We start from the raw sequence: 23,767 nt of genomic DNA, 5'->3' as shown, positions 1-23,767 counted from the left end.
CAGACAAACAAAAAAAAAAAAAAATCATCTTTCTTCTCAGTACTTAGATAAATGCAGCTACACCCATTTTGCAAATAGAAGAATGAAGGCTCTTCATTTGATGAAATAAAGGTCTGTTCTTCTTATCACTCTCCATTGCTTTCCCTTTTCTTCTTCTTCTTCTTCTTCTTCTTCTTCTTCTTCTATATCTTTCTTCATTTGTCAGCTTCTCTTCCTTTCCTTTTTTCCATAAAAGAAAAAAAAGCTAAGAGATTACTATATTTTCTTTTAACTTCCTTTTTGCTTATCCTTATGGGGCGTTTGTTCTGCACAAAGCACACTAAATTCCAAAATCAACTCCAAATTTGTCGGTGTCTAACGTGTGACGGAGGGGTGTGTATGTGGGGGATTAATATTCGTCTTGCCCTTCTGTTACTTTTTAGATTCAAATTTTCTAGCTTTCTTCAAAAGAAATTGCATTTTTCTGATTTTCTGTGTTGATATTTGAGAATCCATGAAAAATAAATCTGAAGCTTCTGACACGATTCTAACCTTTTTTCTGACTTTTCCATCACAAAAGCGAATTTTTTATTACGCAAAAAGGTTCTCTTTTTCCCCTATTTTTAAAATTTTTCTTTAGCACAATGATGAAATAGTAGCTACTCCATAAAGTAGTAGAAAAAGTGGGTTCCTTTTTTTGCTGATTTTATATTTGAAGACTCGAGCCCAGTGACCATGATGGACTCACAGATTTTGAGAAAGTATAGTATTTTTGAGCTCTGAGTCAAATCGGAGCCTTCGGAAACTGGGCCCACTCATAACAAATCTTTTAAATATTATGGACCATATGATATTCTGATTTGATTGGTTTTTGGATCCGTTACTTTTTTTTATTTTTGTCCTTTTTGGCCAGAATAGCTGGATTATGAAGTTAGCTAAAATTGACATGTAACTAATTAAGCCATCAAAATAATTCTTAAATGGGTGAGTGGATCAATCAATTTCCTAGCTTTGGAAATAGTGGAGCAAATTTTGATAAAGGGTTTGGAATTGTGAGTTCATAAATATTCAAGTGCCTTCATTTTCATAACTTCTTTATAGGGATAAGATTAGAGGTAGCTTTTACCATAATAATGACAGTGAGGGTATTAAATCCTTTTCTTCTTGTCTTTTTCAAAATGTTAACAGTTGTATTAATTGTATTTTGCCAAATTGAACTCCGTCTAACATTTTCACTGTTGGTTGTTGAGCAGCAATTTAAGAGATAATCCTTTGCTATCTCAAGTACATTTAGTCGGGAGTAATTAAGATGGTACTCATGAGGAGGAGATTAGCCTGCTGTACAAGAGATAGAGAGATTAGCATTGACTTTGATGAAAATGAGAGTAAGTTTTCCTCTTAACCCTACCCCCATATATTCTCTCTTATGAGCTTGTAGAGTCTCAAAGTTTTACTACTTAGATATATTCCTAAATTGCTTCTCATTGAGGTGTAGTTGTTAAAATCATACAGAATATCGGGGGCGGATTTACAAGGTTCGATAGTAGCTTTGGCACAGGCCCTGTATATGTGTTGAGAAATCTATTAATAATGTACAAATATTAAATGTTGAACCTAGTTACTCAAATGATTAGTATAGTAGGTTCAGTGGCATCCAAACCCATAAAGTTCAAATCTTGGATCAACCTCAGAATGTTGGTTGGCCGGTTAAAAGTTCCACAAAATGTTGCACAACAATCTCTAGTGTTTACTCTGTCGGGTTGTTTTCAGGTGTGGTGAGTGGGTCATACAAAATGGAGTAAAGAAACATTGTTATGTTTTCTATTTGTTGGTAATGTATTTGACACATGGATTAGTTGTTATAATGCTGCATTTCAAAAGAAAACTAAAAGGACCTAAAGCTATAAATTGGGCCATTCTCTACAATTTTGCTACAAGGACCAGAGATTGTGGACGCCCTAGAAAAATTTGTGGAGACCGTTGTAGGTATTTCCCCATTATTTGGGGGTCTAAAGGGACTTGCCATTGATATGAAAGAGCAGTAGTAAAGAAGGGTCTGGGTACTGGGTCCTGTTGCATTAATGCTCTGTTCCTATGGCCCTCCATTTTAAAGCGTATGCATTTTGACCATGACATATTCAATTACTTCACGTTTGTGTCAGTGGGAAGGTTGTGACCATGCTATCCTCCCATTCTAGGATATTAATTTGACTCTTTGGAGTGTTTGTAAAGATGTTGCCCTACAGTTTTTATTGCTCTTTTCAGATAACTGTAAAAAACAGAACCTTTACCTACTAAAAAATAATTGTAGATGGCAGAATAAATGCCAAGTACTATTATTCAGCAATTGCATTTCATGGTGAATAAAAACTTATTGTTCATGTTGTTGAAGTTACTTAGTTGACTTGAGATACATTCGAGGATATCTTGTGTGTACACGCCCAATCCAATGCATCTGGTTGCACACGAAGAGGGAGTTTATCGCATTTTTAGAGCTCCTCAATGAATAGTTAAATGTGCTGGGTGCACCGATGTAATTGGCGCTTTTTTTTTTGTTGAGAAAGAAAAAGAAATGCACCATTCACACTAAGTGCATCAACAAAATGTTGTTCTAAATTGGGTTATTTCCTTTTGTCCTCTGCTTGGTAATTTTGCAACTTATATAGTTAATAAAAATAATGATATCTTTAGTCATCTATATGGATGTTTTAGCACAAAATCATAGGTAAATGCCAAAGTTTTTATTAGTGAATGCTAATATTTAGATTGTGAATCAGGCATTTAGTAACCACCTCATTTGTTACGTGGTCAGTGTAATTCTTTGACTTTTGTGAAGATAATGTTTTTAGAATCTGGACATTACCAAGTTAGTTATTTGGTGGATGCTTATTAATCTTAGTAAATTAACAACCCAAATTTACCAAGTTAGTTATTTGGTGGATGCTTATTAATCTTAGTAAATTAACAACCCAAATTCTGGGAATCAATGGCTTGAAATTGCCGAAGGTTTAAAAAAGTATACTTTTCCCAGTTAATAGTCAGTCTTAGGTGAGCCCCAGCATTAGTTAGGGATATTTTGAACTTACCATTCACATGGGGAGGAGTTAATACTTTTGTGAAATTGCCAGGTTTCCAGTTTGTATCAACTTCTACATCGGGAACTCTATTTTCAGTTCCTGGCTTTTGTTTCTACTATTTTGAGAGTAATCAGCTTTGAACAACCATTATTTCTAAAAGAAATGTACAGCTAACTGGTATACACATCTAATCATCTTTATTTCTTATGAGTATAGATAAATAATAGATACAACAGAAAAGTAGGAATTGTCTGCTTCAATAATTGATCTTGTTTGAAGATCCAGATCTGTATTGATATTTTTTTGGTTTACCATTCAGAAAGGGACATAGACTTAGAAACAGTGATCCTACTTCTTGTCACAGAGTAATTTGACAATTTGTTCATTGAGCTGATCATTTTTTTATTTATCCCATCTTTAACAAAGAAAAAAGGCTGCACTGATGAAAATACTAATATCCACATACATGCAAATAAAATATGGTGGTAGTGTCATGTTTGTGCAACATCATGCTGTATAAATAACAGTAAAATTGCATATTTAAGATGCTTAATTTTTTAAATCTTCTGTAAGTCTTTAGTTAAAAGCCATATGAATTGTGCATGTTCTTGCGGTCATTCTATTTATTCTTCTGTCTTGCAGTCAGCACCTTAAGCATCACGCCCCTTAGAACATTCTTTTCTCGTTACATCTTATTAATAAGTACATTTTCTTGGATTAGCCTTTACCCTTCCCTCCATCTGACTACTAAATTTAATGGAACACTCAGAAATTACAACATATGATGGCCTTGAAAGCTGTATTTTGAACAGTCAGCCATATGACAATCAAAGTGTCACTAGCAGAGGTGACGGAGGTATTACAGATTCCTTGGACGATGATGACTCAAGCAGCAGTTCCAGCAACAATGTTTTTGGATCTTTCTCTTCTCACTGGACAACAATGAAGAAGGATGATGAGTGGGATTTCTCAGCAAGCCCGCACCATTACTATGTAAAAGAAAAACCTGCTTATGCAACCCAGTTTTCAGATGTGGAAACAATGAAAGAAAAATTTGCAAAATTGTTACTTGGGGAAGATGTTACTGGAGGAAGCAAGGGGATTTCCACTGCATTAGCACTGTCAAATGCCATTACAAATCTTGCAGGTAGTAAAGATTACTAATTTGGTTTTGTTCACTAGTATTCCCTTAGCTTACCTCTTTGATTATTTTACAACTAAAAAGTTTAACAGGCCAATAGAATAGCTCTCTAATATTATGCAGCTAGAACTTCCTTCGGTGAAACGATTTATCAGCAGCCAAAATATGAAATACTAGCTATAAAATGATGAAGATTCAATACTCGAGCATCTTAACTTGGTTTTGGTCAAGTTTAACTAGAAGTAATTTTACAATCTGAAATCTGATTAAGGATTTATGAGCTGTGTCTAGTCACAGTTTTAGGTTCTGATGGTGTGGATGCAGCAGACAAGAAGTTATGTTGATGAGAATAAATAATAATTAGTGTTGAGAATACACAAACAAAGTATTTGGAGAGCGTCAAGGAACATAAAAGATTTGCATGGAGCTCAGAAATCATTCTACTTGTTCTGTTTTTCCACTTTGCTGTTACTCTTTTCTCCTGATTATACTGTTACTGGATTTGCAGCATCAGTGTTTGGAGAGCTCTGGAAATTGGAGCCACTTGCGGAGGATAGGAAGAGGAAATGGAGGAGAGAAATGGATTGGTTGCTCTCTCCTACAAACCATATGATTGAGTTGGTCCCTGCTAAACAAAATGGTTCTAATGGCCAGAAATTGGAGGTATCTGTGACTTTTAGCCGTTCACTAAATGTATTTCATCGCAGTAAAAATTTTATGCTAAGTTCCACTTGCTGTTGGAGCAGATCATGACTCCAAAAGCTCGTGCGGACATCCATATGAATCTTCCAGCACTTCAGAAGTTGGACTCCATGCTTCTTGTAGGTGGTCTCTTTAATTCTAGAAAAGTGGGCTATTTCCTTTAGCATCAATTTGGTTCTATTTCTGAATATCATTTCTTGCAATGTCTAGGAAACTCTGGATTCAATGGTTAATACCGAGTTTTGGTACATGGAAGTGGGTAGCCGAGCAGAAGGAAGAAGCAGAAGTGCTGGGCAGAGCAAAAGGTGGTGGCTTCCCTCGCCCCAGGTACCCATATCTGGGCTCTCTGACCCTGAAAGAGACAAATTGTTTAATCAGGGTAAATTGGTGAATCAAATATTTAAAGCAGCTAAAGCTATCAATGAAAACGTCTTGTCTGAAATGCCTGTTCCAACAATCATTACAGATGCACTTCCAAAGGTAAGTTATCTATGTCACTAAAGCTATTATTTAACTATATATTTCTTTGTTTATAAGAAACAAGTAACAAGATCAATTCACTCTAACAGTCTGGCAGGACAAGTCTAGGGGAGGAACTTTACAGGGTCCTAACAGCAGAATCTACATCTGTGGAGGCGATGTTAGTTTCCTTGAACATAAGATCTGAACACAATGCCCTTGAAGCTGTTAACAGGTTGGAAGCAGCAATACTTGCCTGGAAAGAGAAAATAGCAGAACATGCCGGTGGAAAATCTCCAGCACGAACATCTTGGTCTTTCATAAAAGATCCAATATCTGAACTAGATAAGATAGAGGTGTTATTGAGCAGAGCAGAAACTCTTCTGCTGCAGCTCAAGATTAAATATCCAAACCTTCCTCAGACATTCCTCAATGTCACAAAGATCCAATATGGCAAGGTAATAATTATATCTCACTAGCTACATCCACAAGATATGCTAAGAGCATTGTGATACACTCACTTCTGCATTCTCGTTTTAGCTCTTGAGATTCTCAAACTTTTTTATTAGTGGGAAGGAATTGAATGTGAGTGGCGGTTCTCAGATGCGGGAACTGTTCCCTCTAATTTTTTTCTTAGTAAAAAACAAACTAGAATCTTTCCGTTGAAAGAGCTTTCTAGTCTGTATGTTGAGTCGTTTCTTATCCTTCTATTCTGTTCTTACAGTAGTTGGTCGGGCAATATAGGTCTGGAAGGTCAGAAGCATTGCCATATACCAATCTACAAGACCTAGCTTTTGTCACGTTGCTTTTATAACTAGGGTCTTTAATTGTCCCAAGCAAACAATTGTATATATTTGTCCACCACAATTACTGGACAGGGATAGTTGTCATGCCGCTTGAGTTGTTTTAGCTTATATTGTATCTCCCTAGTGCTATGAGGTGTGTATGCCGTGTTTAGAATATCAAGATTATGGAAGGAAAGACTAGTTGTTATTTTCATGGTTGCTCAATGAGTTTTTGATTGTTTTGTTCTTCTGTTGTAACCATTGTAGGATGTTGGGCGTTCAATTCTTGAAGCATACTCTCGGGTTCTCTTGAATTTGGCATTCTGCATCCTGACTAGGATAGGAGAAATTCTTCAGGAAGACATCTTGAGCAATCCTAATTCACCCGCGGCTGCATGCCACCTTCCTGGCATAAGAATTCCGGGATTGTCAGATAGTCCTACAACTGGTCGTGTGAGGCATTCATTGATTGATCAGATGAATAAAGCTGATGAAAGATCTTGCGATTCTCGCCATACCAATGCTTCTGATATAGACATTGAGTCTGCTGAATCCAAGATCAGTTCGGTAACTGCAACACCAAGCAGAAGTCGAGTGTGGTGCATTGGCAGAGAAGCTTGTAGCAGCATGTCTGCTGCAAATTCACCTTGATAAGCAAAGTTTTACTCTCACTCTTCCTGTAGATATATATCATTTCCATGTCAAAGAACAGCCTTAGCTTGAGGCTGATTTTTCGCGGTTATTATGGGAGCTTGCCCTCAATTTGCAATAGTAGAAATATAATTGCATTTTGTGCTGTCAGAGCAGTGCGAATGCAGCATGAATTGTTTCATTCAGGGATAATATTTCCATCGTAACAGCTCATTAAAGAAATCACAATTTGTTAGATATTTACTTTACCTCAAGTTCCATGTTAAATGGGTTAGTTCTTTTTTTGAAGGTAAAAGGAAAAGATAGAGAAGGGAAGGGTTGAGGAAGAACAAAGCATTCTGTTGTGAGTAGGAAACCAACTCAAGCCCAGCCACATCTCCGTCAGCTACGTTTAACCCGTAGGAATTGCACCAGATAATTATATTCAGTTTTTTTTTTTTTCAATTATTAAACTTGTAGTTAGTGTTGATAATCTTCAGACAAAAGTCTTCTGTTCCTCTCTTCTCCGCCTCCTTCAGAATCAACCCATTTAAACACAAATAAAGGTGGGTGGCAATAACGAAGCAAGTTGAATAAAGTCAAACTTAGTTCTTGAATCGTCACTTTCTCAGAACACAAGATAAAAAACAAATAAATAAATATAGAGAAAATTAGTGTCAAGTTCAACACAAACAGATTCGTGTAATATTTGACTAACTTATCTTGATGCCAATTTGAATGTCAAATTTCTTTCTTCGGATGAATACCAGGCAGTTGAACACATTGCGTTAACGATCAGAAAGTGAAGGTAAATCACCATCTGTGAGCGCATCAACATGATCGTCTAAAGGTAGGTTTAGTAGTTCAAATATAAGAGTTTGTATGTAGGAATATATGTGAAGTTTACTTGCGTAAGTAATATGTTAAAATTCAGACTATATTTAAACTTCACATTCGTGAATCGTGTTTATATTAAAGCGGTTAAACTTACAAAAATCTGTAAACTTGGGCTTATGTCTTAATCAGCTACTTCACTTGCCCCGTTTTTCAACCCATGAAATAATATGGATAAAATTCAAAAATAACCATATTTTAACCGTGCAATTGAAAATAATCACAGGTTTAAAATTCATTGTAAGTCAGCCAAATAAAATTTAGATACAAATGCCCAACTTAGGCGCAGAGACCAACTTTTCATCTTTTGTGCTTTTCTCAAACTCCACGAAACTATTAGATTTGAGCATAGTGTATTGGGATTCAAGTTTTATCAAGTTAAACTCTAACACAATGTGCTGAATTATATTTCAAGTTTTTTAAAGTTAAATTCCAGCAGATTGTGCTGGAGTTCCATAAAGTAGTAAGCAAAACCAACACGAGACTAGGAGTCATAGAGAAGCTTCAAGCTCAAGGAGAACCAAAGACATCTTCGGCCTATAACTGACCAAAGAATCACAATCGAAACTGAAAAATTGTTTCGACATAATAAATCATATTATCATTGTCACCTTACTTCTCTCTAACTCATCAAATTCGTGATCTCACCAATTTTTTAACTTATCAGGAGATTTCACCACCATCTGAGTATCTGAAACATTATTGCCATAGGACAATTTCAAGTAAGAGAAATCTCAAGTAGTCTTATGTTTGAGGAGTAGTCGAAAGTTCAATTTTCGGCGAATGACAGAAGAGAAGGATACAGTTTTGTTGTAGTAAGGTCTCAATTAGTTTGATGCAAAATTCATTCTCAATTAAGAAATTAGAGGTTTATATTTCAGTATCTCATCATCCTTTTTCACTTAGGAATTTTTTTTCCATTCACATCCTTAACATGAGAATATCAAAGTGGACAATAATAGGGAAAAAAATTTATTCGCATCGGGTGTTTACACCCAATAGAATTAAGCTAACCATAGAAGACAACTAAGACTTTTTTTTTAAAATAAATTAAAAAAAATTAAAAAGACAGAAATAACAACGTAAAAGGAGTAAGGTCTAAGAGTCATCATCACAAGTTTGAAAGGTTATTATTGGGAAAAAACTTACCCGCATCGGGTATATACATCCGACCATTAAACAATCAACACATGTCACTTTGTTTAACTTGAATTATTAGTATTTAACTATAGTTAACTAGTTTTGAGATAATAATATTCTACTAAAATACTTAATATTTTCATATCTCCGTTATGCTAACAGTAACATCAAACCGACGGTACATTTTTGTTTTTGTGCCATCATCGGCCATTATGCCATTACCATCATAATTTTTTGTTTCCTTCTACTTTTGTAATTATAATTAGTTGTACAAGCATATTTTAGCTTTTATCTGGAAAAGAAATTTTTACTTCTGTTTAATATCGTAGCTATATTTGTAATTTTTTTATTATTGCGTAGTTGCAACTAATAATATATGTTTACCTGGTAAATATGTCTCCCATAATATAAACTTATGGTTGAGTTCATGGCAAAATACTTTGCGTTACTTTCCAGTAAATATCATTGCAAAGGTAAATTCAATTTAAATCGAGCAAAACACCATCATGCTTTATGAAAGATTCTTGCCATTTAAAAGTAAAACATATAAAAGCTTAAATAAAATTTCTTTATGCTATGGCTCTTACTCTGAATTAGTAGGCTATTGTTTCGGAATACTCAAAGAATAAAAAAAGAAGACTCTCAGACCTTACTCCTTTTACATTGTTATTTCTGTCTTTTTAATTTTTTTTATTCATTTAAAATAAGGTTTTAGTTGTCTTCTACGATTAGCTTATGTATATTGGGTGTAAACAACCGGTACGGATATATTTTTCCCAATAATAACCTTTCAAACTTGTGATGGTGGTTATGTAATTGCTTTTTAGACACTAAGGGTATTTCGGTTCACATATATTGTAATGAAAATTTATTATATAATAAATAATAATTGAAATCCTTTTATCAGTGAATAGCAACTAAAAGAATGTCATCTAGTGAGTGACATTATAGAAACTTTCATGCAATATCTTATTCATGTAAAATAATATATAAACTTTGCATTATGAGTTATGCTAATATTAATAAGGTAAGAGCTTTATTCATAAATCGGACATTATATTAATTATGCGGATCTTTTTAACCAAAAAGATTTTTGTTAATATATCTGATAGACTTATCTATAGAACAAATCGAATTTTATATCTAGAGTAAAAAAAAGAGTGAAATTGAGTAATCAAACGTGTAAGTTAATAATGTTGGATAATGAGAAAAATAAAAAAAAATCGAAAAATTCACATATAAGTAATTTTATTGGTAGTGATTAGAACTCAAAAAAATATTTATACAATATATATATATATATATATATATATATATATATATATAAGGTACATAATACAAAAAAACATTATGTAGATTTTGTAACAAATTCCTAAAAGAATCTATACTTATGCTTAAAATTAAAATTTAAAAGATATTTCCTTAATGGAAATCAAGACTAAAATTCTACATGCACAACTTAAAGAGAATAAAAGAGATAGTGAAACCTAATTATATATTTAATACATGTAATATTAAAATAACAATCATAAAAATAATATTACAATAACATTCTTAAAGGATTACAGTACTTTAATTAGACTTTGAATTTACTTCATTTGTAATTGAGAATAAGATAGTAACTTTTTTTTTTTTTTTTGGTAATTAAAGAATTTTCATTACCAAGTAAATAGATAATCATGGTGGTCAAACCATGATTATCAATACCACCGGCGGCGGAGCCGATATATATATATATATATATATATATATATATATATATATATATATATATATATATATATATATATATATATATATATATNATATATATGAAAATTTTGGCTTTGCCACTGTATACTACCATGATTATCTATTTAGCAACAAGTATGTTTACCGTGAAAATGGTAATAATAATTAAATTTGTTGATGGGACTCTAAAAATACGTGATCTATTTTTATGCTAGTTGTTTAAGCAGATGATGCTATATGTATGAAGTTTAGAGACGAAATGCGAGCTAAAATAGAGTTATAATCAAACCGATGAGCTAGCCAATCGGGGCCTAGGACTGACCGATACGGGGCCTCGAGGTTGATTCCTGGGCTCGGGCTCGAGCTACTAAGGGCAATCGGGGAAGGGCTGACAGTTGTAAAATAATCAGCGAAGGCTATTTATGACCAATGATAAGCAATAAATGAAGAACAAGTATGAAGATAATAAATAAGGGCAACAATATCGAGAGAGTATGTTAGAGAGAGAAGAGAGAGTTCTTGTATATTTCGTGTGAAGTAGTTGGAGCAACAGCCGCCCTTTACAAAATGACAAGGATCCTCTTTATATAGAGAAGAATCCCTACACGGTATAAAATATATTATTGTAAAGATATGGAGATGGGACAGCTAGACATGACAGTTGACACCCTGATTCGGGTTCAGAGTAGGCCGGCTAGGCTTTGTCAGACTTAGCCGCGTGTCTTGGGAACTCCCCGTCTTTACCCTTCCCACGGTCAATAATGCCTCTAGGCCGGGTGTCGGCGAGCCTCGAGGGAGGGAACTCGGTCACAACTTTGCAGCCTCGAGGCTCCGAGATGGTCTTCTGGAATGCCTTAATGACGGGAAATTGGACCCTCCAATTTCACCGTATACAGATAGTCTCCGTGTTTCCTAGAACGAAGCGATGGGAAATGATTTTGATGCCCAACTCTTCGGGCTCCCCGCGATGACGTGATACCGGTGACACAACCTATGACGTGGGCCTTCACGATAACCGGGACATCCCATAGACTTGTCTTTTCGGCGACATTCAATGCACTGTCGATTCCCATTCTTCAAAATGACAGTACCGTCGTCGATTCGGTTTTTCAAGAACGCATTGATTGTGCTTGCCGATCCGTCTTTCAAAGGCATTGATGGCCGCGTTATCACCCCCTATAAATGGGGGCATTCCGGCACTATCTCTTTATCCAAGTGCCTTTCTCTATTCATTCATACCTTTCCTCTCACCATCTTCCTCCATTGCTAACCACCATGTTTGGGGTTTACGGTTTTAAGGTTGCATGTCAGCATTTTCATCGGCTGTGTGGTGGCCTTCTGCTTGAGCTTCCCCTTGTCGAGCGAGATTACACCGTTTCGTCGCTATTGTTGTTGTTGTTACGCCTGTTACTGCTTTCGTTATTGGCTCGAGGTGATGATACAGAGGCGGCCGACTTCTTCCGATCTAGAAGGACGTTTGGACTCTACACCGCTGCTCAAGAGAGTGTTCGGACTATACACCGCTGCTCACTCTCCTACCCTGGCCTGGTGTGGCACTTCATTACTTGGGTTTTTTCCTAAGGGATAAAATGGCACAACCGGCCGCTGAGGCTGGTGCCTGCCGAATCTTCAACCTTTGGCTTCAGCGGGCTATGTCTCTTTTTCTGCCTCTTCTGCATCCTTCCCCTTTCCTCTTCTTCGTTTCTGTGTAAGGACCCCTTATGGGCTTTTGTAATCATATGTAAGGACCCCTCGTGGGCTGTTGTAACCAAATGTTTATGAATATAAAGATATTTTCTCGACATTCGTCTTTGATGCTTTCCATGTTCATTTTACATTTGTGGAGACTTCTGAATGTATGCCTCTGCTGACTATTGTCCTTATCTAACCTGGATGTGAGCATTCTTTCTGGTCTTCGGTTGATAAAAGCGGCACCTCTCGGAGCCCTCTATTGTTCCTCAGGCCAAGCTTGAATTGATCTGATTGATTTGTCGGGACCCTTGGGTCATACGAAAATAGTGCCTCGAGCCTGGAAATTTTCGAGAGCGATCTTCGAGTGAGGGTTAGCTTTAGTCACCTGGAAACTCGCTTTGAACATGATGTAAATAGCCTTTAAGGCGTTGTAGATATGTCCCAGATGAGGGGTCGCCAGACTTTAGGCGATATCCTGAGGTCGAACCCTTATGGACGGAGCTCGAAGTGCTTATTTTTCTTCTTGAGAGGAGCCTTCGAGACAGGGTACCATCTCGAATCCTGCAATGGTGCTAAATGCTTCCTGGAGTCTAACTTCTTTTTGATGGAGGTCCTCGGGGTCGGGTACCACCTCGAGACTGGAGATGATGTCGTTGGCTTCTTAAAGCCTGGCTTCTTTTTTATGGAGGTCCTCGAGGTCGGATACCGCCTCGAGACTGGAGATGATGCCGTTGGCTTTCTTAAAGGTTGGCTTCTTTTTGATGGAGGTCCTTGAGGTCGGATACCACCTCAAGACTGGAGATGATGCCGTTGGCTTCTTGTTGATGGAGATCCTCGGGGTCGGGTACCACCTCGGGATTGTCAACGATGCCGCTTCTTCCTATATATATATATATATATATAGGGTCGCTTCCGCTCATTTAGGGATCTCCTCATATTAGATAGTTATCCTCTCGTTTTGGCGTTGAGCCCTTCATTACCTTAGCGCTAAAGTATTTGTGCAGGTTCCTGCTTCAGTTCTTCTAGTCTCGCTATAGCCATGACTGTTACATCGGGGCCTGTTTGGCAGAGAAGGGAGAGTTCCGCTACCGATGCTCAGGATCAAAGAGAGTCTTCCTTGAAGATTATTTCTTCGATAGGAAAGGGGCACCTTGAGTTAGTGAGGAGAGATTGCGGATGGGGGGAGAGAGTAGTGTTATAGACTCTTTCCCAGGATGAGGGCATCTCGGATCATGTTGATGGATTCCTGAACGTGTACACGTATCTTTTTACACTTGGCCCCCTAGATAGGGTTGTGCTCGACTTTTGTTTAAGGTATCGGGTTACCTTGGCGAAGATACATCCGTCGTTTTGGCGAGTAGTGTTGATGATGAGGTTCTTCGCGGAGAAGGCGGGGCTTGAATTTACGCTCGATCATCTCATTAGGCTGTATCGGCCCTTTCTCCACCGAGGTCTGCTAACCTTGCGGTGTCGGTCGACCACGCCCTTCGTTGTTGACAATGAGAAAGATGGAGATCGGGGGTGGATGAGTTGGTTCGTCCGGGTTCAGACGACTGACGTTATCCACGTGGAACTTATGCCATTCCCTCGAGGAATGGTACTATGCACGTAAGTGGTACATCCCGTGCCTTCTCAAATTTGTTTATGGCGAAGGCTAGTTTGTAACTGCATTTTTTCCTTTTCTGTAGCGATTTCATGGGCGCCGAGCGACGTTCCTAATCTGCCTGGTTGGGTCCAGAAGTTGGCGACCCACTCGACTTGTGATGAGCGTAGGTGGCGAGCCGTGTCCCGGGGCAGATGGGAAGCAAAACATCACAGTATGTGCGTGTACTACTTTTTCCTTACCCTTTGTTCATTCGGAGAGACATTTTCCCTTTTTGCGTATCAATCTTGCTGCTGTAGGTATCGGAGATTTTACCGAAATGAGGCCGCGCCCTCTGGGAGAGGAGGAGAGATTGCCGACCTCAAGGTCGAGGATCGATGCTATACGGAAAGGGCCCCCGGGGTGTGAGGGGGCTTGCAGTGGGGAGAATCCTTCTCAGCGATTTAAAAGAAGCGATTCGACCGATCGCCCAACTTCGGAGGCCTCCGTTTTTGAAAGAACATTCCCCGTTTCCGCTGAGGGTATTTCGAAGGGCGAGGAGCACGTGGTGCCCCCTTCATTTCCTGCCAAAGGCGCTTTAGGGGACAATAAGCCATCTGACATTGGCTCGGCCTTTGGTGAGGCTCAGCGGCTCGTCTTTATGGTAAGCTTTGATAACCGCCGTAAGATTATTCCGGTCCCACGCTCTTCCTTTTTCCTTGAATTTTCTATCGTAGGCCTTTGACAGGATCAAGTTCAAGCTGCTCCGCTATGAGGCCAAGCTGCGGGAAGCTTCGGATAGGGAGAAATCCCTTAAGCTTCTTTGTGCGAAAAAGGAAAGTGAGCTGGTTTCCCTGCGGTGTGAAGCGGATTGGAGCCAGAGCCGCAAGAGCTGCCTCGAAAGACAGGTATCCCGTATTTCATGCTGGCTTGCACTCCCCTTTTCATCTTTGTAGGTTAATGTTTCGATATTTCAGTTGGAGAGCAAGGCGGAGGAGCTGGAGCAGCTTTGGGGCAAAGTTGGCCGGGCCAGACGTGAGTTTAACGAGCTGCAGGCGCATGTAGATACCCAAGTTGCGGCCAAAGAGAGTGCTCTAGCCATGGTTTCCGCTCTTGAGGTACAAATCCGGATCGTTCGTGCGAATAAGTTTGCATGAGCGAACATGATCGCGAGGCTCTCGTTCGAGCTCTCGAAGGCAAAGGCCGAAGTGGTGAATGTCCGGGTCGAGGTTGTGATGAGCAGCACCAGGGCAGATCAGAAAGCGGCGGCCTATTCGAAGAGCGCTGCTGTTGCTAAAGTTGAACTGAGGAGAGCCCTCGATCGTGCGAGCAGTAGCAAGGAGTATGCAAAATGCAAATCTCGGAGGGAAACTCTCGAGGAAATTCATGCCAGGGGCTTTGATCTCTCGGAAGAGATCGAGCAAGCCAAGGGGGAGGAGTATGATGCCAAGTTCCTTCTGTCCGATGCTGAAGATGGCGAGGAAGGGGCCGCCGGGCCATAGTCCCCGAGGGGGGACGTTTATTTCCTTCTTTGTTCTTGTGTGTATGTTGTAAACGGAGCTCGTATTTTATCACCTGTATATATAAGGGGAAACCTCGCAATTTGTATCTTCTGTGTTTCTGTTTGTCAAGATTTTAACCAGGTCAATTCGACCTTTGAGTTAGTAGGAATCTTTAGATTCGTGATATGGCCCTAGGGCTCATTATGCTGGCGACAATGGCTCTTACGCTTTGCCCTGAGGCATATGTAATTAACTATTTTGGGTTCAGTCTCCGAGTCGGGTTTCAACTCGAGCTCATTTGACCCTCAAGTTTTGTATTTGTGTGAGCTGGCGACAATGGCTCTTACGCTTTGCCCTTAGGCATATGTAGTTAAATATTTTGGGTTCTATCTCCGAATCGGGTTACGATTCGAGCTCATTTGACCCTCAAGTTTTCTATTTGTGTGGGCTGGCGACAGTGGCTCTTACGCCTTGGGTCGAAGCGACCTTTTATTGGCTTTGTTTTCCCCTCGTTAAGGACTTTTTGGAGTAATTTCGTCTGACCCGTCGTCGGTTTGGGAAGAACCTCAATTTCGAGTCATTTCGTGGTGATGATCGAGCACCCCATTAGGTTTGGCTCGGAGGCTGAGTATCTCAAAGCCAATGATGTGGAGCTGACATGGTCAAAGCTCTTTTGCCTATGTCGAGGGTAGCCTGTTTAACCGGTTCTTTTCGAAGTAGATTCAAAGTAATGGCCTATGATTTTGTAGCGACGGTCGGGCGTCCCTGAGTCGCGTTAGTTTGGCTGGTACAGCCGTATGACCATAGTCATTTGTGCTTGGCCGGAGCCATTTTTGGTCCCGAGTGTGGCATTTTAGGTATCTATATCGAGGGTATGCCTTTTCAGGGATCTTAAAAGTTCGATATATAACCTAAACTTCGGGATCAAGTTTATGCCTTTAGTAAGGTCTTATAAAAATTTCATGCCTTGCTTGAGGTCTTACAGTTTTTGTCGATACTTGGTGCAAGTATGATTCATGCCTTGCTTGAGGTCTTACAGTTTTTGTCGATACTTGGTACAAGTATGATTCATGCGTTGCTTGAGGTCTTACAGTTTTTGTTGTTGCCTTATGTAGGTCTTACGAGACCGAGACTGCCCGCTCGGGGTCTTATGGCCTCGGGTTTCTTAATAAATGGCGATTCGCGACAGTCTCCGAGTCATCGAGGTTGTTCTGGATCGGGAGCCGTTACTCGTGAGCTCGGTATTGCCTCATTGAGGGCTTATGGTTTCGGGGATTCCGACCCTGAGGTCATGCATTTTTTGGGTTTTTGGCGCCAGTTTCCGAGTGTTCGGGGCGCTTTTGGCCTTGGAGATGTTTCATGATTTTCATGCTACCTCATTGCGGGCTTATGAGTTTGGAGTTTCGACCCTGAGGTCGTGCGGATGCCGAACCCTTGACGCCAGTCTCCGAGTATTCGGGACGTTTTTGATGGAGGAATCCTTTTGGTGAAAATGCCGAGTTTCCTTTGGAGTATGAGATGCTTGGACAAAAGGTATTCTTTGATTACTTGGCGTAAGTACATATTGTTTCGTTGTCGTGGGACCGACTACGTAGGCACGATTCGTTCGACCTTGGCCGATACATCATTCTACTATTGGGACCTTGAGGGAATGCCTTCCAGTATCCGGGGTTGACCACAAAGGAAACGTCAAATACTTGTTGGGTATTCCTTAGGTATCGCATGGATGTTGCCTCGTTAAAAACCTTGCCGGAAAAACCCTCTTCAGGATAAAAACTCGATCGAAGGAAAATAGTGCAACGGACGCTTCGAAACCTTAAGGTCTTTGAGCTGGGTCGGCATTTCGACTGCTTCGGTTGGGGGCCTGCACAAAAGTTATCATGAAATATAAAGTAAAAAGGGGAGAAGATTATACCTCAGTAGCGATGGAGCTTTTAGATCATGGCGTTGGTTTGGTGAACGCGATGTGGTCATATTCTGACAAGCGAGGTGCCTCATTTTGCCCCGCGTTTCTATCGAACCCGGATCTATTGATGAGCCCCCGGGGATTCTGTCCTCTGTTCATCAGCCGATTGTTGCGAGGCGGGTTGCATCTCGGGGCGTCCCTCCTCTTCGGTGTATGGCTGATATCTTTTTTTGTTTGGCTTTGGCTCCTTTGCTAAGAGCCTGATTGGGTATACTGAGCCCGAGGGGGCTCCTAGCTGGTCATCCTCGACCCTGATTTTCGACTGGTATTGTGGACGTCTGACCAGGTCACGGTGGGTTACTCGATCAGATTCTCTTTCAGCTGCCTTGAAGCCACTGAGCTCCGCTCATTCAGGCCTTGAGTGAAGGCCTGCACTGCCCATTCGCCGGAGACCGGTGGTAGTTCCATTCGTTCCGTTTGGAAGCGAGATACGAACTCTCGCAGCATTTCGTTCTCCCTCTGCTTGATCTTGAACACGTCAGATTTCCTCGTTGCTACTTTGATGGCACCGGCGTGTGCCTTTATGAAGGAGTCTGCCAGCATGGCAAATGAGTTTATGGAGTTGGGAGCTAGGTTGTGATACCACATCATGGCCCCCTTTGAGAGTGTTTTCCCGAACTTCTTTAGTAAGACGGACTCGATCTTGTCGTCTTTTATGTCGTTGCCCTTCACTGCGCACGTGTAGGCAGTAACGTGCTCATTGGGATCTGTGGTCCCGTTGTATTTTGGGTGTTCAGGCATTCTGAATTTCTTTGGAATGGGTTTCGGAGCCGCTTCCTCAGGGAATGGCCTTTGCACGAACTTCTTTGAATCCACACCTTTCAGGGTCGGGGGCGCGCCTGGGATTTGGTCGACCCTGGAGTTGTACGTCTCGACCTTTTTGTCGTTTGTTGCTATCATTTTCTCGCCCGATTCGATCCTTTTGGTGAGGTCCTCGAGCATTTTTATGATGGCGGGATCAGCTATCGTCCCGTTATTGCTTGACCTCTCCGGTACCTATTCGACCGGGGGAGCTGTCCCCGGTGCTACCATGCTAGGAGTCTTCTGGTGACTTTGCAGCCGAGCAATAGCCAGCTGTTATGCCTGCAATATTTCAAAAATAACATGAAGGCTAACTTCCCGTTCTTCCCGAGCCGGGATTTTTTGGGCTTCTTGTTGGTCGCCTTGGTGTATGCTCCTGTTGGTGTGGGAGCTTGTCTCAACGTGTCGCATGAGATTCCGTCCGCCGGAATCGGTCCTGGCGCGTTCTCGAGATTTTGTGGCGGCTCACCAACACCTGGAACAGCCACACCATTTTCTCCATGGTTCTCAATATTGTTGTTTACTGAATCAGACATTTTAACCTGAAACTGAAGATCTTGGACAAGAAAAAGTGTGAAAGATAACTTGCGTTATGTGATGAAACCAGCAAGAAAATAATCACTATTATTTTTAGCCCCACGGTGGGTGCAAAACTGTTTACCGTAAAAATGGTAATAACAATTAAATTTGTTGATGGGACTCTAAAAATACGTGATCTATTTTTATGCTAGTTGTTTAAGCAGATGATGCTATATGTGAAGTTTAGAGATGAAATGCGAGCTAAAATAGAGTTATAATTAAATCGATGAGCTAGCCAATCGGGGCCTCGGACTGATCGATACGGGGCCTCGAGGTTGATTCCTGGGCTCGGGCTCGAGCTACTAAGGGCAATCGGGGAAGGGCTCACAGTTGTAAAATAATCAGCGAAGGCTCTTTATGATCAATAATAAGCAATAAATTAAGAACAAGTATGAAGATAATAAATAAGGGCAACAATATCGAGAGAGTATGTTAGAAAGAAAAGAGAGAGTTCTTGTATATTTCGTGTGAAGTAGTTGGAGCAACAACCGCCCTTTACAAAATGACAAGGATCCCCTTTATATAGAAGGAGAATCCCTACACGGTATAAAATACATTAATTGTAAAGATATGGAGATGGGACGGCTAGACATGACACCTTGATTCGGGTTCAGAGTAGGCCGGCTAGGCTTTGTCAGACTTAGCCGCGTGTCTTGGGAACTCCCCGTCTTTACCCTTGGCACGGTCAATAATGCCTCTAGGCCGGGTGTCGACGAGCCTCGAGGGAGGGAACTCGGTCACAGTTTTGCGGCCTCGAGGCTCCAAGATGGTCTTCTGGAATGCCTTAATGACGGAAAATTGGACCCTCCGATTTCACCGTATACAAAGTAACCGCTCCAAAGTAAGCAAGAGGCATTACATTAGTTTCTAAACAAAATATAATTAACTCCAATAATAATTTCACAAATTGGTAGAGGTGACAAATACATGCACCAAAGCTCGGACGGCGGACTAGACTTGGAAATTTAGCGTTTTTCGCAAACTGACATAGACGAAATTAAAAGGAAATCAGCGAGGCCACCTTATTTTTTATCGTGGTGAGAATATGAATATTCCTCGTAGTTGACAAAGAATAAGAGGCTATTATGGTAAAGTTTGATTACCCAAATAAAAGTAAAAGAACAAAATAAAGTTGCTGTGAAGGAATTAGGCAATTCCATACATATATGTGTTTGCTCAAAAGTTATCACATATCTTATGAGTATAAAACAATATAAATAAATCACGGGAAAATCATAGCAAATCGTAATAATCCATTGGACCAAGCGAAGAACAGGAAAACAAGTACTCAAAGTTAGGGGGAGAAACATTAAAAGCCTTTATTGATAATATTGGTTTGGTCTGCCTCTCCTTAAAGAGGTTCAGAGCCTTACAATGGTGTTTTCTCTTCCCATAAGATGAGTATATTTTTCTCTTCTCTCTCTCTTTTTTGGATAGTGGTGAAGAAGCAGCCCCCTATCTAGGGCTTCCACTCTTAGTATTTATAGATGTGAGCTTCGTGAGCTGGCAATAAATGGTCGTGGCCACGCTGAGGCTCCGTCCCCATGGGGGAATGAATGGGCCATGCCCTCGTAGATTAAATCAGACAAGAGTCGAATCCTATTATGAATAAGTGGCCATACCACTTATTAATTATGGATTAGCTCAAGACGAGATTAACTCCGTTAATTACCGTGAGATCGGATTTTGACCCATACAGTTAGTCCCTCCGCTTATTGAGGTCGTGTTTCGGCCGAGCTCGATGAGCGGACTTCATCGATTGTGATTCGAAAAAACTCGAATAAGGGGGTCGACTTATTGACGGCGGTGGCCTTAGCCGTTTACACGTTGGAGATGGCCGTAGCCTTTCATATATTGGAGAGCCTTTCATACATTAGAGATGGCTGTAGCCTTTCATATATTGGGGATGGCCGTAGCCTTTCATATAATGGCGATGGCCGTGGAGAATGAGTATGCGCCGGGTACGTATTTGGTCACGTCCAGAATTTTGAAGGCGTACGGCGCATTCTTTTAGCATTCGCAGGCCGTTGCGATTATTCTGACGGCGGGACGTTGGCGGACGGCTGAGAAGTCGCTTCGCGGAGCTTGTCTAATGACGCATGCTTCGGCAGGACCGAACCGTTTTACGGTTGGTCGTGCAGTTAACGACGGCTATTGGGTTTCGCGAAAGCCATTTATGTTGCCTATAAAGGTGGGTTGAGGCATTCATTTCTCATATCTTCATTGTTCATCTGAGAGGGATTCTGAGGAAACTTTTTCGTTCTGCTAATTCATCTTCTCCTTTCTTTCCTTTGATTGTGATAACCTTTGTCTTGCCCACCAAATTCTATCCCTTTCTCTTTAGTAGATCAACAATGGCAGGCAGTTCTTCCAACGATACTCTTCCGATAGATTTTCCGGTAGTTGAAGGGCCACCTCCGGCAATGGGAGGTGCCGAACAGATAGAGACCGGAGAAGTTCCGTCGGTTGACGAGGTAGTTCCTCGGCCCGGAGGTCTGGCGATTGACTTCACTGTCGACGGTGGAGAGGACCCGGTGGATGAAGCCCCGTTAATGGTGGAGATTGGGATGGCCCGATTACGGGAACAGGGGGTCACTCCCACCCATGCGGACATCGTTCTCGCTAGAAGCGAGGAGAGGGTCCACACCGACCGCCGGGGATACTGCGTTTTTTACGCCTATCCTTTCAGGTTGGGGTTCAAGATCACGCTCCCAATGCTGGTGGTGGATTTCTGCCGTTATTACGGGGTATGCCCGGGTCAGCTCACTCCTTCCCTCTACAAATTGTTGGCAATGTTTATCAAGTACGCGGAATTGGCCCGTAAGGAGGTCATGTTGCAACATGTGCTTAGTCTCTACGCTCCCCAGAGAGTCCGTGGCACCATGATTCAGGCGTGCCCTCGTGGGTCGAGAGGCCTGGTGATGAGATTGGATGACGAGGTCGACCCTCGCCCTTTCGAGCACTTCTTTTATATCAGGACCAGGCATCTGGTGACGGATGCTACTGGGTTCCCAGAGGCTTGGAACCATGCACGTAAGTTCTTTAGTGGTTGAATTCCCTTTTCTTCCCCTCTTTATGATTTGCGATCATGAGCGTTAACTCGTATCATTTTTTGTAGCTGACAGGTCGACGCCGGCCCCATTGCCTTGGATACGTGAGTGGGTCGAGGCCGTACTCCCCCATACGGTGGGGATACGCACATGGGCGTCTTTCTGGGAGAGGCATGGCCGTAGGCCTGTGGCAGGTAAAAAATTGACTTCTTCTTCTGTTTCGCTTCGTTTCAACTCTATTCATCAACTTTGTTTTCCTGTGACCAGGGAGGGCACGCCGCGTTAGGGCCCCTCAGTTGGCCTTCCCTCGGCCTGGTGCAATTTCTCGGCTTACTGCAGCGCCGGTGTTGCGCTCAATACCGAGGGCGGCATCAGTTGAATCTTCAGCGGTTCCTTCTCCAGCACGGACCCTACTTCGGGACGCGGGGCCATCGGGGGTCGTGCGCCCTAGAGCGGAATCGTCATCATATGGGGAGGAGGAGAGGTCGTTGATAAGGCGTAGGGTCATGTTCACACCGGCTCCTCCTGTGGTAATTAATTTGGACTCTCCCCCGGCGGATGCGGAGAGGAGTGCGGCGGCGGCGCCTGCCCTTGAGGGCAAACAAACAATGGGGGTTGCCCCGGTTGGCTTAGGTCGTGATGATACCGTCGCTTCGGCGACTCAATTGGTGGTTCCAGTCGCTGAGACGGGAGGTAGTTCCTCAGCGGCTGCTAATGTGGGTGAGGCAAGCGCTCCTACGGTGGCTACTGCGGGTGGTTCTACCTCGCCGGTAGCGGAAGGAGGAGGGGATGCTGTAGGAGATGAGTGCGAGTCCGAATCCGACTTGGACCCCGACGACGTCCGTATGTTCCAAGAAGGCTTCACCGATTCAGCGGTGCGGGCAGAGGGGCGCTCTCGCTTCGCCGAGGTTCCCACAGAGTTGAACTTATTGCTCCAAGGGAGTGGCTTGGTGCCGCAGTTTGAGCTGCTATGCTCGGAGGCCGAGAATGCATCGTTGAGGGACGTTACGGATATCGGACTGATGAATAAAGTGGCCGTGATGGGCTTGAGGGTATGTACTATTACGTCGGTTCGCTTCTTCCTTGCCTTAGTTTGTTCTTTATCTTAATCGTTGTCTTTGCTTTGCAGTCTTATTTGTTGGAGGTGGAGAGCATCCGTCGAGCCAAAGTCCGCTCGGGAATATTTTTGCCGGCGCTGGAGAAGTATCGCCGCAACCGGGATCAGTGCCGAGAGTTGCACGTGCGCTTGAGGAATGATCCCCGTAGCCGAGCCTTGGTCGAGGAACTGGCGAGGCGGGAGCTTCAGATGCAGCAAACACTTGGCAGAACGAGTGCTCTCGAGGAGCAGCTCCGCCGGAAGGATGAGGAGCTCGAGGCGGTAAAGAGAGCCGCAGCTGAGTGTGAGCGCCAGGGCCAGGCTAAGGCAGCGGAGGCCGCTGCGGCATGGGGCGGGAAAGTGACTGCGTTGGAGGGTGAAGTCGCGGTATTGAAGCTTCAGGTGAGGGATGCCTCGTCGAAGGCTGGGGCGTTAACGGAAGCTATCCGCGTGCACGAGTCCCAACGGGCGTTGGAGAGGGCTACTGCAGCCTTTAGAGAAGCGAGTCTCGAGGAGCGGATCGGTGTCTTTGAGCAGGACGCCCAAGTCATGGCGGACCGGATCACAGCCTTAGAAGAAGAGAATCAGCGCCTACGGGACCAAGCCGCTTCTTCCAGCCAGGCTCGCGAACTTTGGGTCTTTGCCGAGGCCCAACATGATGTATATAAGAATTTGTGGGAGGCCGGCATCGTGACCGAAGCTGCTTTCGAGGGAGCGCGTCAAAAGGCTCGTGAGGCCCGTACCGACTGTGGTTTTGACGCGGCGACGCTAGAGGCTGACGCTGGTGCAGATGGTGGCGCGGATGGCGCCGAGTAAAAAGATATGCATTTTTTCTTGTTTTTTATTTTCTCTTTCCTTGTATTGATCGGCCTTGGCCGGGTGTAAGCGGGGTAAGACCCGCTATTAACTTTGTAGATAAATGAGATCTCCTTTCCGTTATTTGCCTTGTGTCTGTTTTGTA

The 23,767-nt window shown here is 42.1% G+C and overlaps 1 protein-coding gene across 3 annotated transcripts; it reads left to right on the top strand.

The window, feature by feature from the left end:
- On the top strand, positions 7–7,042 carry LOC109225798 (rop guanine nucleotide exchange factor 14). 3 transcript variants are annotated; one of them, XM_019390579.1, is made up of 8 exons: positions 7–111; positions 1,233–1,364; positions 3,826–4,203; positions 4,706–4,860; positions 4,944–5,018; positions 5,110–5,379; positions 5,469–5,816; positions 6,411–7,042. In XM_019390579.1, exons 2-8 carry the CDS (start codon positions 1,289–1,291, stop codon positions 6,792–6,794), a joined length of 1,686 nt encoding a protein of 561 aa, XP_019246124.1. In that variant the 5' UTR covers positions 7–111; positions 1,233–1,288; the 3' UTR covers positions 6,795–7,042. The 3 variants fall into 3 exon arrangements, with proteins under 3 accessions (XP_019246124.1, XP_019246125.1, XP_019246126.1); XM_019390580.1 differs by lacking the exon at positions 7–111 and adding an exon at positions 936–1,031; XM_019390581.1 differs by lacking the exon at positions 7–111 and adding an exon at positions 1,042–1,124.

The sequence above is a fragment of the Nicotiana attenuata genome, chromosome 5, assembly GCF_001879085.1.
Source record: "Nicotiana attenuata strain UT chromosome 5, NIATTr2, whole genome shotgun sequence".
NCBI lineage: Eukaryota > Viridiplantae > Streptophyta > Magnoliopsida > Solanales > Solanaceae > Nicotiana > Nicotiana attenuata.
The sequence above is the reverse complement of the archived record's forward strand: the minus strand, read 5'-3'. Positions and strand labels throughout refer to the sequence as shown.